Genomic DNA, 14,872 nt, shown 5'->3' on the forward strand with positions numbered 1-14,872 from the left:
AGGGATTGAACTCACTTGGAGCAAGAGGCACCTGCCTCGTACCCTCCATGGTAGTGGATCTGGGTACTTGAGAGACCGCCTACTGCCAATTACCTCCACGCGACCTATTAGATCCCATCGATTAGGCCTCCTCCGAGTCCCATCTGCTGGTCAGTGCCGACTGGCAACCACGCGGAGGAGAGCCTTCTCGGTGGTAGCTCCGACCCTCTGGAACGATCTCCCCGTGGAGATTCGTACCCTCACCACCCTCCAGGCCTTCCGCACAGCCCTTAGAATCTGGCTATCCCATCAGGCCTGGGGCTAAGACTGTAACCCGCCCGAATGGTATGAATGTTGTGCTTTTAATTATGTATTGTCTTATATGTAAAGAGTCTGTTTTCCCCCCTTTCCTTTTGGATTGTGAGCCACCCTCCTTGGACCGTCCACCGTCCAAGCCTTCCGCATAGCCTTGAAGAACTGGCTCGCCCGTCAGGCCTGGGGATAAGGATAGTTACCCCTCCCGAATGATGAATGTATGTTGCCTACCATTTTATTATATGTCTCTATCTAGATGTTTGTATTTCCCCCTTCCCAGTTTTATGTGAGCCGCCCTGAGTCCCCTCAGGGAAAAGGGCGGCCTACAAATTCTAATAAAACTAACAAAAACTAATAAAACTAACAAACTAACCCTGAGTCCCCCCAGGGAAAAGGGCGGCATATAAATAAACCTTCTAAATCTAAAATCTAAATCTCCGTTCATGGGCCTTTTTTAAACAGGCAGAAACGGGGTTTTATTCTACAGGTACCAAGTTTCCCCAATAATATGATTTCTCGATCCTTCCCCAGATATTTCTTTTTCTTTTCTTTTTTTGCTACAAATACTTAAGACAGGCAAGATTTGTTTTACAGAAAAGCCCAGGAAAAGTCCTCTCAACTGAATCGCCTGCAGCGTCCCAGGCTCAGCCCAAGGAAGACAAAGGGAATTGGCTGAGACTCAGCTCTCAAGGCTAAACCCAAGTAGCAGCTTTTTAAAAAACAAACAACGGAGGAATATTTCCCCTTTGTTTCCATCTGGAGGCAAAGGATCCAGGAAGCCAACCAGCCTCCTCCCCATGGTCTGGGCTCTCCAACCTTGGCAACTTTAAACCTGGAGGACCTCAACTCCCAGAATTCCCAGGCTTCCAGTTGCTGCAGCCGGAGACCCCTGGTCTAGGGGGATGACGGGCCCCTCAGGACAGGAGGGCAGGCGCTGAATGATCCCGTTGGACGGACGGTGGGGGCGGGCCAGTTCATCACTCACCTGGGGACTTCATGTAATATTGCTCGATGTCGGACATGTCTGTGTCCAGGGCGCACTCCAGGTAGCGGAGGATGACCTTCCGGCTGAAGTAGTACCTCGTGCCCATCAGGAAGACGGGCAGGCAGCAGGTGGCCAGCCAGGACTTGGTCACCACAAAGCAGATGACTAAGGAGAGAAGGAAGAGAGAAAAAGGACACCCGTCAGGAGAGAGAAGGCAGGGCGGACGCTGGACCACAGACCCCCAAAGCCCCGTCCACCACGTGAACCCCCCCCCCACCTGTTGGGCGACACAACACACACTCCCTTGGCTGACACACAAGACCCCGTCTTCGGCTGATCAAGATTATTTGCTCTAATAAATAGTCATCCACTTGCGACGATTCATTTAAGGACCATTTGACGGCACTGAAGAAAGGGACCGAGGGCCGTTTTTCACGCTTACAACCGTTGCATTATCCCCCTGGGTCTTGTGATCAAAATCCAGACCCTTGGCAACTGATTCATATTTATGACGGTCACAGTGCCCCGGGGGTCATGTGACCCCCCCCTTTGTGCCCTTCTGATAAGCAAAGTCAAGCCAGATTCACTTAATGACCATCTTAATAACTTAACAACTGCAGGGATTCCCTTAACAACTGTGGCAAGAAAGGTTGTAAAATGGAGCAAGACTCACTTAACGACTGTCTCACGTACCAACATAAATGTGGGGCTTGATTGTGTTTTTAACTTGAGGACCTACTATATTAAGATCTGAGCACTCTGTTTTACAAAACCCCCAAATGTTTCCATTTTTTGCAGAGAGAAGGGAAAAAGGGGATATTCTTGATTTGACCTGCATTCTCGGCCCCGTTAAAGGCTAAGAGTTGCACTAAAAGGCTTGTTTCTGCACATGGGCATCTGCCGAAGCGCCTGGGCATTGATGAGAACACGGCCCACAAGGGCAGAGGAGGAAACGGACCTTTCTATGTCACAAAAGGGAGCTTAACGTCCTCCAAAATAGAACCAGGACAAAATTCAGACTGACGTCCAACATTGAATCCTTGTTTATTGGTGTCTTAAGGCTTCTCTGGTCTGCATGACTTTATTAGGCGCATCAAACTCTTTAACACACAAGCCTCATTTATCTACAAAGCAGCATCTCAGCTTCTTTGATGACATAAATGCAGCTGGGAAGGTACTTAACGGAGAATTTTCTTCTATTTTTCATTTATCTTTCCAGCGCTGAAAAGGGAAAAAAAAATTAGGCATTCAAGCACTACTACAGTGCGCACCACAAATTGATTCATCACCAACAGGATTTTACTAAGCGTAATTATCTGAGGTTCCGGTGCCCCAGGATTTATGAATCGTTTGTTACAGATGAGCTCCAACGATGTGGAGTCCAGGTAAGGATCCGTGGTCTCATCGTTCCCCACCTGGGCTGTTGCCCCCCCCTCCCACTGCAGGAAATTTCTCCCAAGTTCCCCTTGGACCCACCAGCTCTCCTCCTGCCCTCCCCCCCCCCGATCTCCATGGGACAAAATTACTTCTGAGATCCCTAACAGGCATTCTAACTTTTTGTCTTCCAGAGGTAGTCCTCGACATACGACCCACAATTGAGCCCAACATTTCTGTTGTTAAATGGGACACTTGTTAAGTGGGTTTTGCCCCATTTTACCCCCCATTTCTTGCCACGGTTGTTAAGTGGATCCATTGACTTTACTTGTCAGAAAGTTGCAAAAGGTGCTCACACGACCCTGGGACACCAAGACCGTCGTAAGTATGAACCAGTTGCCCAATGGTTGAATTTCGGTCACATGACCACAGAGAGGCTACAACAGTTGTAAGTGTGAAAAACAATCCTGTCACCTTTTTCAGTGCTGCTGTAACTTTGAATGGTCCCGAAACAGTTGCAAGTTGAAGGCTACCTTTACAGCATTTCTCCAGTTTCCTTCCATTCTATAATAATTATTTCAACTTTAATTCTGAAAGGGTTTTTTCCCCCATGAGTTAATGCCTTTCTCTGAATATGAAGGCAGAATTTTTCCATGTTATACAGCTCAGAATATGCTTAGCTAACGTGCATTAAAATACAACTCCTACTTCTTGTAACTAAGAAATTGCTTCATAAATTACAGGAGCTTTTTAAATACAAAATCTAGCCAACTTCCAGAATCCTCTGTGTGTGTGTGTGTGTGTGTGTGTGATTGGTATTTTGTCTAAGTTGCTTTGATTTTCCCTTTGTTAGACTGAGCCAACGGTCTGTTGAATCCCACTACTTGTGGTCCTCATTTAGCAACTACCTTACATAGTGACGGTTTCCAGGGACAATGAAGACAGAAGAGCCATTTTGCAACCAAACCTCCCACTTACAACCTTGGCAGGTCTGGAAAAGGAAAGGAAAAAGGAAGTAGTTTCATTTAGCAACCACTTTGCTTAATCACTGAGTGGCTCGTTCCTGTGACGGTTGCTAAACAAGAACTATTGTGCCGGGTTTTAAATTATACTTCTGAACATTTGGCCATTTCCCCCAAAGAATAGTAGGTTTGCTTGCAAAACTAGGAGAGGTTGCTAATTCCTGAGAACACATCTGAATATTATGTCTGCACTTATGCGATGCATTTTTTAAAAAAAAAAGAAATCTTGATTTTGTACACAGGGGTATCAGGTGGAGACACATATTTTCTAACAACAAAACCCTCCTATAGATCACCAAACCCCTCAAAGAACAACAACGCACCTCAAAGACAAGACAACAGAGCAGCCTCTTAAACCCCCCCCCCGTCATCCCAGCCAATCACAGGACCTCACTTACAATCCACTCCCCCCCCCCAAAGAATCAGCACCGGTTTCACTCAGAAGGAGCCCCCCCCCTTTCCTCAAAACCAGCCAATTTCAGGGCTGTTCCTGGGAGATAAGAAGAGCACAAAATCTGAACCACCCAGGACAGCAACATGGGAGGGGCTGGGGGGGGGGAGATACTGTAATAATGCCTAACATAAAGATAGTCATTTCTGTAAAAGAGAATAAGTAGAACTGATCAGTCAGAGGAGAAATTAATGGCTGCCAAAAGAACAGGGGGGAAAACCCATGTAAATCTTTGGGAAAAATCCCCCAAAATTGGATAACTGAGAATGCCCTTTTTCATTTGGAAGGGACCTTTCCGGAAGGATTCGCCCAAAGACCCCAGTCGATGGGCAGGATTATTTGGGAGAGTAGGAGACAGGGTCTTCCAGACGGGGAAGCATTCAGGGGAGTCCTGATACTTTGAATTACTCTTAGAAAGGGAGAAGCAGCCGCACTCCTTAAAGGTCACAGGGTGTTAGATGCTTCCACAAAACAGGTCCCGGTCACCTCCGCCGGCTCCATTTGTGACAACGGCTGTTTTTGAGGGGAGCTCAGAGAATCACAAAATGCCCGAATGGGAGCTCAGAAGACGCCATGAAGCCCCACTCGGTCTTCAGTGGGGGCTCCATGTGAGCATGTCTACGGCTGACCCTGCAGCCTCCGTCTGAAGGCCTCTGAAGACGGGGAACTGACACGGAAGAGCCTGTTCTGCTGGACGGTGGTCCACACAGCTGCAAAGTCCCTCCTGATCTTCAGCCTCAACATGTCACAGTTTTAATTCATGAATTCTGTTCCTGTCCTGGGGGAGAAATGAGAGCAGAAATGTCCTCCCTCTCCCCTGTGACGTTGGTTGGAAGATGGTTTATTACCTCTGCTCACGGTCCTCTCATCTGTCAATGAATTATACCAGATCTTCTGACTCATAAAGCTGAGCTTCGGTCAACCGGAATGCAACTGGAAGGGGGCTTGGAGGTCTTCTAGTCCAGCCCCCTGCTCAAGCAGGAGACCATATACGATTCCGAACAGGTGGCCGCCCAATCTCTTCTCAAAAACCTCCCGTGATGAAGCACCTACGACTTCTGGAGGCAAGTTGTTCCGCTGATTAATTGTTCTGTGTGTCAGGAAGTTTCTCCTCAATTCCCGGTTGCTTCTCTCCTCGCTTGGGGTCCATCCGTTGCCCTTTTGCTCTGGAAAATAAGTTGACGCCCTCCTCTTCCTCTTTGAGGCAACCCCTCAAATGCTGGAAAGCTCCCAATCTCCGTAGCCTCCTGATAACCTTCCTCTAACTTCATCCGTGCTTGTCCCTTTCCTTTTTGAATGGACTCCAGTTGGAGTCTGAGCAGAGAAGACCAGATAATGTCTCCCTGGGGTCAAGACAGGATGCTCCTGTATACCTCCTCAAAAGGGAGGATCTGGCATTTTCTCTTTCTGTTTCATAAGGTCCACGGGGTCATCCTGACCTCTTTGAAATGCCTCCCACATCCTACACTTGAGCCTGGCCTTTTTTCCTGCTCCGAATGTCACACATGTCTTTTTTCTCCTATTTATTTCAGCCCCTCCTTCCAACCTGACCAGATATTTTCCAATCTTCTTCCTGTAAAGCCTTAGCTTCTCTTTCAACATTGTGTTATCTGCAAACTTTTTAAAGCATCCCCTCGATTTCCCCCTGCAAGTCATTAATGAAAATGTGGAAAGGAGGCTAAGGACAGAATCCGGTGGCGCTCCGTGTAATATTCCCCCCCCCCCGCAAACAATTTCTTGGCAATAGATCCACGCTGGTTCCTGTTATTCCTAGCATGCTTATCCAAGCATCCCCCAGCTTGCTGCTTGATAATCTGTTCAAAGTTCTTGCCCAAGATCAACACGAATGAGATGCCAAGATCTTTCCACTTTCTTCTTCGGATGACTTTCGCTCTCTGCCATCCTCCCAGGGCCCCTCCAGCTGCCCTCCAGAAGGTTTCGAAGGTTTCTGAAAGAATTATGCGATCGCCTCCATTTCTTCAGTCCTCAAGGATATAATCCACCCAGGCCAAGAGAATCCATTGAAACCAGCTAAATCCTTCTTGCCTTCTTCTCGTGTGTCCTCAGCTGCAGTTCGTTCAAAAATCCCATTTTCCTTCTGGTTGAAGTTCCGAGTTAGTATTTTTTCACCATCACCCTTGACCTTCACGAGTCTCTCTTTGGCTTTCTTTTTTTATTACCAAAGAACACATTTTTTATTATTATTGCATCCCTAGCAAATCTCTGCTCAATCTGAGCTTTACTCTTTCTGACAGAGTTCCTGCAGTTTCTGGAGCCATCCTGCATTATTTATTTGGTTTTGCTGCTTCCCCTCCATTTCCTTTAGGTCTCCTTTTCCTCTTTTTTCATGTCAGTGAACTTGGCCTGGATCCAAGCTGCCGTCTTTTAAGTTCCTCCCACTTCCCCCCCTCTTGCACAGACTGTCTGGGATTGTGCCATCGGTATCTCATTTCATAGACTGTCCCGTCTTCGTACGGAATATGTGCTACCATCGCTAAACCTTAATGTCAATATGGTACAATTGACCCTACGGTATATTTGATCCTACCAAGAAATGCCCACTAAACTATTACCCACAAAATTAATTTAGACGTCCCTTTGATCATCGTAACTGTTAGCCAAAAATCTAGTAAAAAGGCAGAAATAGAAAACTAAGCAAAACATTCCCAAGACAAAGTAACTTTAGCCAGAATAAACTATAATCTGGTTGATTATGAACCTATCGCTCCCTTCTGCCCTCTCTAGGAATCTACAATTTTCTGCCTCTCCTGGAACCATTTCATTTCAAACTAAAGTTCACGCTCACATGCCAACAGGCCAACACCCTGACCCTTTGATTAATTATTCCCAGTTCAGGATAAACTCTGGATTGGATCAGCAGTGCAAGGTTGGTGCACTCACTTTCTCTACCCTTTTCTCTGACACTCCCACTGCGACCGACCTCTCCTAGTGGTCCACTGTCCTTCCTTGTTTTCCCTCCCTCCCCTCAGCTGTTGCTTACGTCTTTTCCTGTCTTCAGTCCACATGGTCCTTCCTGCCTCCCTTTTCCTTCCTTCCTTCCTTCCTTCCTTCCTTCCTTCCTTCCTTCCTTCCTTCCTTCCTTCCTTCCTTCCTTCCTTCCTTCCTTCCTTCCTGTATGTTCCCATACAGCACTGACCATCCTAATCTTTCTGGACCCTCCTTCCCACATTTCCCTGGCCACATCAATATAGTATCAAAATTAATTATGAAAAATTAGTTCAGTGCATCCAGGAATACTTCAGTCATGCATTATTTCAAGTCTGCAGAAGCATTTAGGCCGAACAGAATTGACTACATTAAAAGAAAAAGATTGGCCAGACTCTCCTGGCGGTGGCTCATGGGCCCTCATTCCAGCGGAGTTTTAGTTACTAACTGGAGGTCACCAGCATCTCCACCTACCATCCCTGGAGTCTGGGCCAGCCTTGAAACGGAGGGCTACCCCTGAATCACAAAGCTGGCCCAGCTGCTCAAACAGGCATTGCAGATCCCCACGCTGCACAAAGGTGGCGCAGTGGTTAAATGCAGCACTGCAGGCCACTTCAGCTGACTGCTAGTTCTGCAGTTCGGCTGTTCAAATCTCACCGGCTCAGGGTTGACTCAGCCTTCCATCCTTCCGAGGTGGGTGAAATGAGGACCCGGATTGTTGTTGGGGGCAATATGCTGACTCTGTAAACAGCTTAGAGAGGGCTGAATGCCCTATGAAACGGTATATAAGTCTCACTGCTACTGCTCTTCCTTCCTTCCTTCCTTCCTTCCTTCCTTCCCTCCTCCCTCCCTTCTTTCCTCCTTCCCTCAGCCTTCCATCCTTCCGAGGTGGGTAAAATGAGGACCCGGATTGTTGTTGGGGGCGAAATGCTGACTCTGTAAACCGCTTAGAGAAGGCTATAAAAACACTATGGAGTGGTATATAAATCTAAGTGCTATTGCCCTTCCTTCCTTCCTTCCTTCCTTCCTTCCTTCCTTCCTTCCCTCCTCCCTCCCTTCTTTCCTCCTTCCCTCAGCCTTCCATCCTTCTGAGGTGGGTAAAATGAGGACCCGGATTGTTGTTGGGGGCGATATGCTGACTCTGTAAACCGCTTAGAGAGGACTGAAAGCCCTATGAAGCGGTATATAAGTCTCACTGCTACTGCTACTACTACTACTACAAATAGCTCCCTGGCAGGGATTCTGAGGGCGACTGGACTTTGCTGGAAGTGTCGGCCTCCTTAAGTCAACTGAAATGAAATGAAATGAGTCCAGAAAGCAACAACTGCAAAATGGAAGAGAGGTACCTGGGCCTCTAAGGAGAAGACCTTAACTGGTACTGAAAGAGAGAAGAGCAAGAAAGCAGTTTTTCTTCACGAAAAAGGCCCAAATGAAAAAGGAGAACTGGATACAACGTGGTCAGCAGAAAGAATTCACAAGCATAATTCAGTTCGGAGTTTAAAATAGCAGAAGCAGAACCACGGAATAAAAGGATTAGTTACAAAGACGAAGATCAGGACAAGGTTCGCAACTCTGCATCAGCCGAGAAACACCAAATTAGAACTCAAAGCTGCTATGGAGGCTGATCTGCACTCCAGGCGGCTTTCATGGAGGATGGTTCTCCCTGAAGCTCTCGGGCCTCCATCTTACGCCAGCCCAACCAACCTTCAGCCGTGGTGAGAGCAGGCGTTAGAAGTTCGGACCTGAGGAAAGCGTGAGCTCCCATTCCTAGCCAAAGCACCGAAACATCCGTGAAGCTGGGTCCTTCCATGCTTCGGTTGTGGCATCGCAGGCAAAGTACGCATGGGGCAGTGAGGAAACACAGCCAGCCCTGGTCTCCAGCCCCGTCTCCACCTCCCCAGTCTGTGCTCGAAGGTCCAAAAAAAGGGGAAACAGATGACGGGGAGCAGAGCATCCCCACAACCAGCGAATTCTTCGGCACACGGAGCATTTCAACCAAGCGTCAACAAGGGAAGGCGGGAGGGAGGGGCGTGTTCAAAGTGCACACCGCAATGGCAGCACCGAAGGGAGCGAAATGGGACTAGTTTTGAAATTTTAGGCTTGAAATTTTAGGCTTGGATAACCTTGAACTACGCCGTCTACCTTCTGAGCTCAGTGCACAAGATTATCTGCCACAACGGCCTCCCTGTGAATGGCTCCATTGACTTCAACTGCAATCACCCAAAGGCTCCCAACAGATAAAAAATAAGAGTCATCCGTTCTAATCTTGACTGCAGGAAAAACGATTTCAGCAATGGAGCAGTGAATGTGTGGCACACTCTACTTTGATCCTGTTGTTAGTTCCTCTGACCCCCATACCTTTGACCTTCAGCTGTCTACCGTGAACCTTACGCGTTTCCTAAGAGGTCCCTCAGGGGGCCTGCATAAGCCCACCAGCGTACCTATCCTCCCTCTCCTACTCTCCCCATTGATATCGGCTCTTTTTATATGCAAATGGCTATGTTTCGCTTATTTATATCCATTTATTTGTGCCGTTTTTTCCCCTGTGTTTTTCCTACTTGTTTCCTTGTACTTGATGACAAATAATAAATAAATGACTAAATAAAAATTCAAAGTCATCCATTAAACCTGGCAAGATTCCAGATTGATGGAAAGACGTATTTCCTTAGACAAAAGGCCCTTAAGGGCCATCAGGGGGCCTCAAAGTAGATGCCAACCCAGTACAGCTGTCCTCGAGTTATCACCGCAACTAAGCCCAAAATTTATGTTGCTAAGTGAGACAATTGTTATGTGAATGACTGCAGTTGTTAAGTCAGTCACACGGTTGTTAAGTGAATCTGGCTCCCCCCCCCCGGACTTCGCTTATTGTAAGGTTGTAAAAGGGGATGATGTGACCCCGGGACACTGCAACCGTCATAAATACGAGCCAGTTGCCAAGCAGATGAATTTTGATCACCTGACATGGGGATGCAGCAGCCGTCCTAAGTGTGAGGAACGGTCCTAAGTCACTATTTCGGTGCCGTTGTAATGTTGAACAGTCGCTAAATGAACTGTTGTCAGTTGAGGACTAACTGAAACTCAGAGGTCTTCAACCTTGGCCACTTTAAGACTGGTGGACTTCAACTCCCAGCTCTGCTCTGCTGGCTGGAGAATTCTGGGAGTTGAAGTCCACCAGTCTTAAAGTGGCCAAGTTTGGGGAGCCCTGCTGTAACTGGTTAAATTTCTGGAACTTTCCGATTTCGGTGCCTGAATGGCAACCAGGGTGCCGTGAAAGAGACATTCAGGCATGTCGGTTAAAGAGCTGGTTACGACTGGAGAATTCCAGATTGAAACCGGCTCACCAATGGAGACCCACCGGATGACTTTGGATAAATCACAAGATCTCAGCCTCAACTACTTCACAGAACTGGCATGCAATAAAAAAAAAATACAATTTACCATCTTGTGCTCCTACAGGACAATCTTAACCAATAAATAAATTTTCCCAACCTAAATGTATCTGACTGGCCATTGGTAGCACAAAACGTTGGATAGCAATGGGCCTTTGGCTTCATCCATGAGCCATTCCTTTCTTATTCCCATCACATGAACCTCAGCAAGCAAGGCATTTTTAAAAAATTTAAATTCTGCCTACAAAAAAATATATCCTTAAATCAAAACAATCTGTCCCATTAAAGCAGAGCTTCTCAACGCCAGTAACTTTAATGGACTTCAACTCCCAGAATTCCTCACTCACCAGCATTAAAGTATTTTATTTTAAAATTTAATCAAATGGATTTTATTTACAGCCCAAAGTCATTAAAGTATTTGAAACTGGCATGCCATCCCCTTCTTAACACTGCAGTAGCGAAACTAAAACTCCCCTCTCTAAATCGATCGTCCCATCGTCTTCTGTTTCACTCCAAACTCCTTGTTTTTCCTGGTAATGCAGAAAACTGTTTTCCCCCTGCAATCCTCATTCTATTCTTCAGCTTTTCCCCCCATTGCGTCATGCTTGTCAGCATTTTTCACTGCTTCTGCATATGCCTGTGTAATACATCGCTGCCCTTTCAAAAATGTCAATGCTCATTTTGAGTTCATTTTCTAAAAAGCCTCGATCGTTTCTTGAGCATCAAAGTAGGTGCCTATATGCAGAGAGGGGAGAAGGCTGGCACCAACAGTGTTTGGTATGAGGAACCTGGTCCAAATAAAATTCTGAAACTGCCAATCATGCAGCCCATTGCTAACGTCCATCGGAAGGAACCCTGGTTATTTGCCTTGCGATGCACTGTGCAAAACTGGTCTTGGTGTGCAAACGTTCTTTTGAAGAAACTGGATAGACAGCAGGTGCGAAGAGCTCATTCTGCTGTATCACCGCCACACGGTAGCTGGTTAAATAAGCTGCAAGTCGCATTTGGGCAGATTCATTGTAAAACTGGCTCCGTTTGCCATGACAAAAACTCAGTGAATTTCCAAAGGTTGGTTCATTCCACTTTATAATGTTAAATTTATCCTTGATTAGTTTTTAAGTCTGTGCCTTAGTGGCTTTAAAGCCCCTTCCATCTCTCTTGGTCAGGTTAAATTTTGTAAAGAAAAGGGCCTTGTGAAGAGCAGAAGCGTTGTGCTTGTGAGGAACACAGCAAGGTGGGCTAATTCGGGGGAAATTATTTATATAAAGTCATTTATTACAAGGGGCCTGTTTGCTACCTACTTCCATATATTCCAAGTGGTTTACGATAGTTAAAACGGCAATAGCAGAGCCACAAAATTCAAGCAGCCACAACAGGACAATGGTCCATTCAAATCCAAAAACAGACAATGTTCTCCTATTCCCCCTGAGCTCTCAAGTACAATATTCAGAAGTCCTGAGACAAAGGAGGATAAAAGCGTTAATGAAATGCCTTCCTTGCCAACTGATTAGTGAAAGTCCAGCTCTGAATCAGGGCAGCCATGCAGCAACTGTAGCTGAAGCCTAATTAGACTTTCTTAGCCAAACAGCCTGTCAATTCCTTTGAAGAGGAGGAAGGGGAGCAGAGGAGACCCTCAAAACGGAGACTCCGCAGAGGGAAAATCCAGGAACAACCTTCGCAAGAACCCCGAGATGAAAACGAGCCAGAAAACTGTCCCCTACTGCAACAAAAATGTTCCCAAACAAGATTTCCCACACGAGCAGGGTAACATGATGCTGAATCTCAAAACACTTTGAAACAGAGAACATCCATTTCACTTAGTGACCCTCACAACTAGGGAATCTACATTAGCCATGAAAAAAGAAATCTTGGCTCCTTGCCGATAAGCAGATCTGTGGCTTAGGGATGTTTTATCATTGGCCCCAAGGTAGACTTCACTTCGGATGGACTACACCACAACCAAAAGCATGAAGGTTCCGCGTGGCTGTTTTGATCACCAACCCACCTTCTGGACATGAGTGTCCATGCCCAGATCTTTCATAGGATTAGCACGGAGGGGGGAGTGACCTCCCCAGGAGACCCCAGGAGAGCTTCAAAGCAGCTGCATCAAACCTTCATATATAACTCCTTCCTTCCCTGGTGGAACCCATCTTAAACCCTTTGCACAAGTTTCGTAACTTTCTGGAAACTTGAATAGGTCATATCGTCAAGTACTTTAAACAGTTCGGTCACTTGTGCTAAAGTTACCCAAGGGACAATATTGGAGCGTTCCGGCCGCCTCCTTCAAATATCATTTATTTCAGAGGAAACCCACTGGAATGCCACACCCTTCTCAAGGGGTTCCTTCCCTTGATGGCTGGCAAGCTTTGCTGCTTAAGAAAACAAATAATAAAAAAAGAGTTCATTTTTAATTTCTTTTCTTTTTCTTGAAATGTTAAGACCTGTGCCAAAACTTTACTGTAGATCCCTGCCTAATTTATTTGATACCTGTTAGCGGAACACACTGAAAACTGTCCTGAACTGCAAGGTTAAGGTAATAAAACAGTAAGTAAGGTAATAAAACCAGACTCAATCACCTCCTGGGCTTTCTGAAGTTCTAAGGCTTTAGCTAAATGTTCAGTGACCCTGAAGGGGATGCACTTAATCAACAGAGCCTACATATAAGTCTTTAACTGGTAACCATTAACAATCTTCCCCTGCCCAATTTAGAACATGCCTCAGGCTGAGCATTCCTGACTGGCGCATGGTTGGAATGAGGGCTCCGGCCAAACGCAGCTTCCCCATAAACTCCAGAGCTGCGCTCCAGAGCTTCATTTCGCCATCTCCCACCGGAGAGCAACCTTAGACTTGCGGAGATGGAGGACTGAGGCCGTCCAGGGGGGTTGAAGCCCGAGGTTGCTCTCCGGCATCTCAAGGAGGTTCTGGCTCCGGGAAACTGCCCTGGCCAGATGGGCCTCCAGCGGGTAGAGCAGTCACTCAACCGTGGCAACTTCCCCAGCGGTTGGACTTCCAGGCCCAGAAGGCCCCGCCGTCCCCGGCCATTCCCAGATGGGCGGTCGAAGGTCCGTCCCCCCCCAACCCATCCGAGGGCTCCCAGCTTCAGAGCCGCTGTCCAGGGTGCTGAGCGCAGCGGCGGAAGGGAAAGTTCTGTAGGCGCCGCAGCTGCCCCAAAGCCCCGCTTGGCCCCCGGCCCGACCCGGCTTCCTTCCTTCCTTGCTCAGCGTCGCCCCGGGCCCAGCCGCCTCCTCGGCCAACACGTGGCGGCCCGCCGGCCGGCTCCTCCTCCCCGCTCTCGCCCGGCCCGGCCGACGCTCCGGAGCGCGCCCGCCCGCCCCCCGCGCCTGCTGCAATGCGAAGGGCGCTCCCGCCGCCGCTGCTGCCTCGGGGCCTCGGCGGGACGCAGGGCGGCAGAAGCAGCCCGGGCGGCGGCTTCCCAGCCAGGCGGGGGTCGGCGGAGCATCCCTGGCGCGTCCGGCGGCGACGGCCCGCAGGAGGAGCCCGCGGCAGCCCAGCGCCCCGACCGCTGCGTTCCCCCGCGCGGCGCCCGCTCGGCCACTCACCGGCCAGGGCGGCGTAGAAGAGCTGGGCGAGCGGCTGGTCCTTGAGGCCGCGGAAGGCGGTGTTGGGGATGCGCTCCAGGATGCCCTCGTAGAAGATGCGCCGCACCGCCTCGCCCTCGGCCGGGTGGAAGAGCCGGATGGAGACCCCCGCCGCCCCCGACGGGCGCTCCCCCGACACGGCCCCGGGCGGCGAGGCGGCGGCGGCGGCGGCCCCGGGCGGCCACATCTGCGCGGCGGCGGCGGCGGCTGCGGCTGCGGGGGCGAGCAGGCGTCCGTCCTTGGCGGCGGCCCCCAGCGAATGCCGCTCCTCGGCCACGATCTTGGTCTCGCAAACCATCTCGGGAGGCGAGCAATTCATCAAACGGGCCGCGGGCAGAGCGCGGGCGCTGCCGGGGGAGCGCGGGGGCGGCGCGGGGCGAGGCGGCGGCGGCGGCAGAAAAGAGCTCCGCCGCATTCGGGGGCCCTTTATAAGGCAGCGGCGGCGCTGCAGAGGGGGCCGCGCTCCCCCCGGGTCCTAGCGCCCCGCTCATTGGCCGACGGGGCCCGCGTGCACGGCCGGCCGAGGGGCGGGGCTGGTGGGGGGGCCGGGACACGCCCCCTCGCCGGACTCCCCGACGCCTTCGCCGCGCTTCGCTCGCCCGGACGGCCGGCGGGGACGGAGGATGGGGGGGGGCGCGAGGGGTCCGGCCCGGGTAGGCCCAGAGACCCTCCGGCCTGCACTTCTTCCCCGGGGCGGACGGGGGCAAAGTCTCCGCCGTCGCAGCCCTGCGGCGCACCTGGCTCGGAGCGCCTTTGGGCAAAGCTGGCGCGGCTTCGGGCTCCCCGGCAGGAGCTGCGCGGCTGGGCGGCCG

General features: G+C 49.6%; 1 protein-coding gene across 1 annotated transcript in view; it reads right to left on the reverse strand.

The window, feature by feature from the left end:
- The window catches only part of ASPNAT (aspartate N-acetyltransferase), a 35,368-nt gene extending 20,928 nt beyond the window's left edge, over positions 1 to 14,440 (reverse strand). The window contains exons 1-2 of the mRNA XM_087726278.1: positions 14,022 to 14,440; positions 1,280 to 1,444 (exon numbers count right to left, since the gene is read on the reverse strand). Coding sequence (XP_087582404.1) covers positions 1,280 to 1,444; positions 14,022 to 14,379 — 523 coding nt within the window. The 5' untranslated portion in view covers positions 14,380 to 14,440. The remainder of the gene's footprint in view (positions 1 to 1,279; positions 1,445 to 14,021) is intronic.
- Positions 14,441 to 14,872: the final 432 nt, after the last annotated feature.

The sequence above is a fragment of the Thamnophis sirtalis genome, unplaced genomic scaffold (genome assembly GCF_051295495.1).
Source record: "Thamnophis sirtalis isolate CommonGarterSnake01/CBP01778 unplaced genomic scaffold, rThaSir2_p1.2 scaffold_12, whole genome shotgun sequence".
Classification (NCBI taxonomy): domain Eukaryota; kingdom Metazoa; phylum Chordata; class Lepidosauria; order Squamata; family Natricidae; genus Thamnophis; species Thamnophis sirtalis.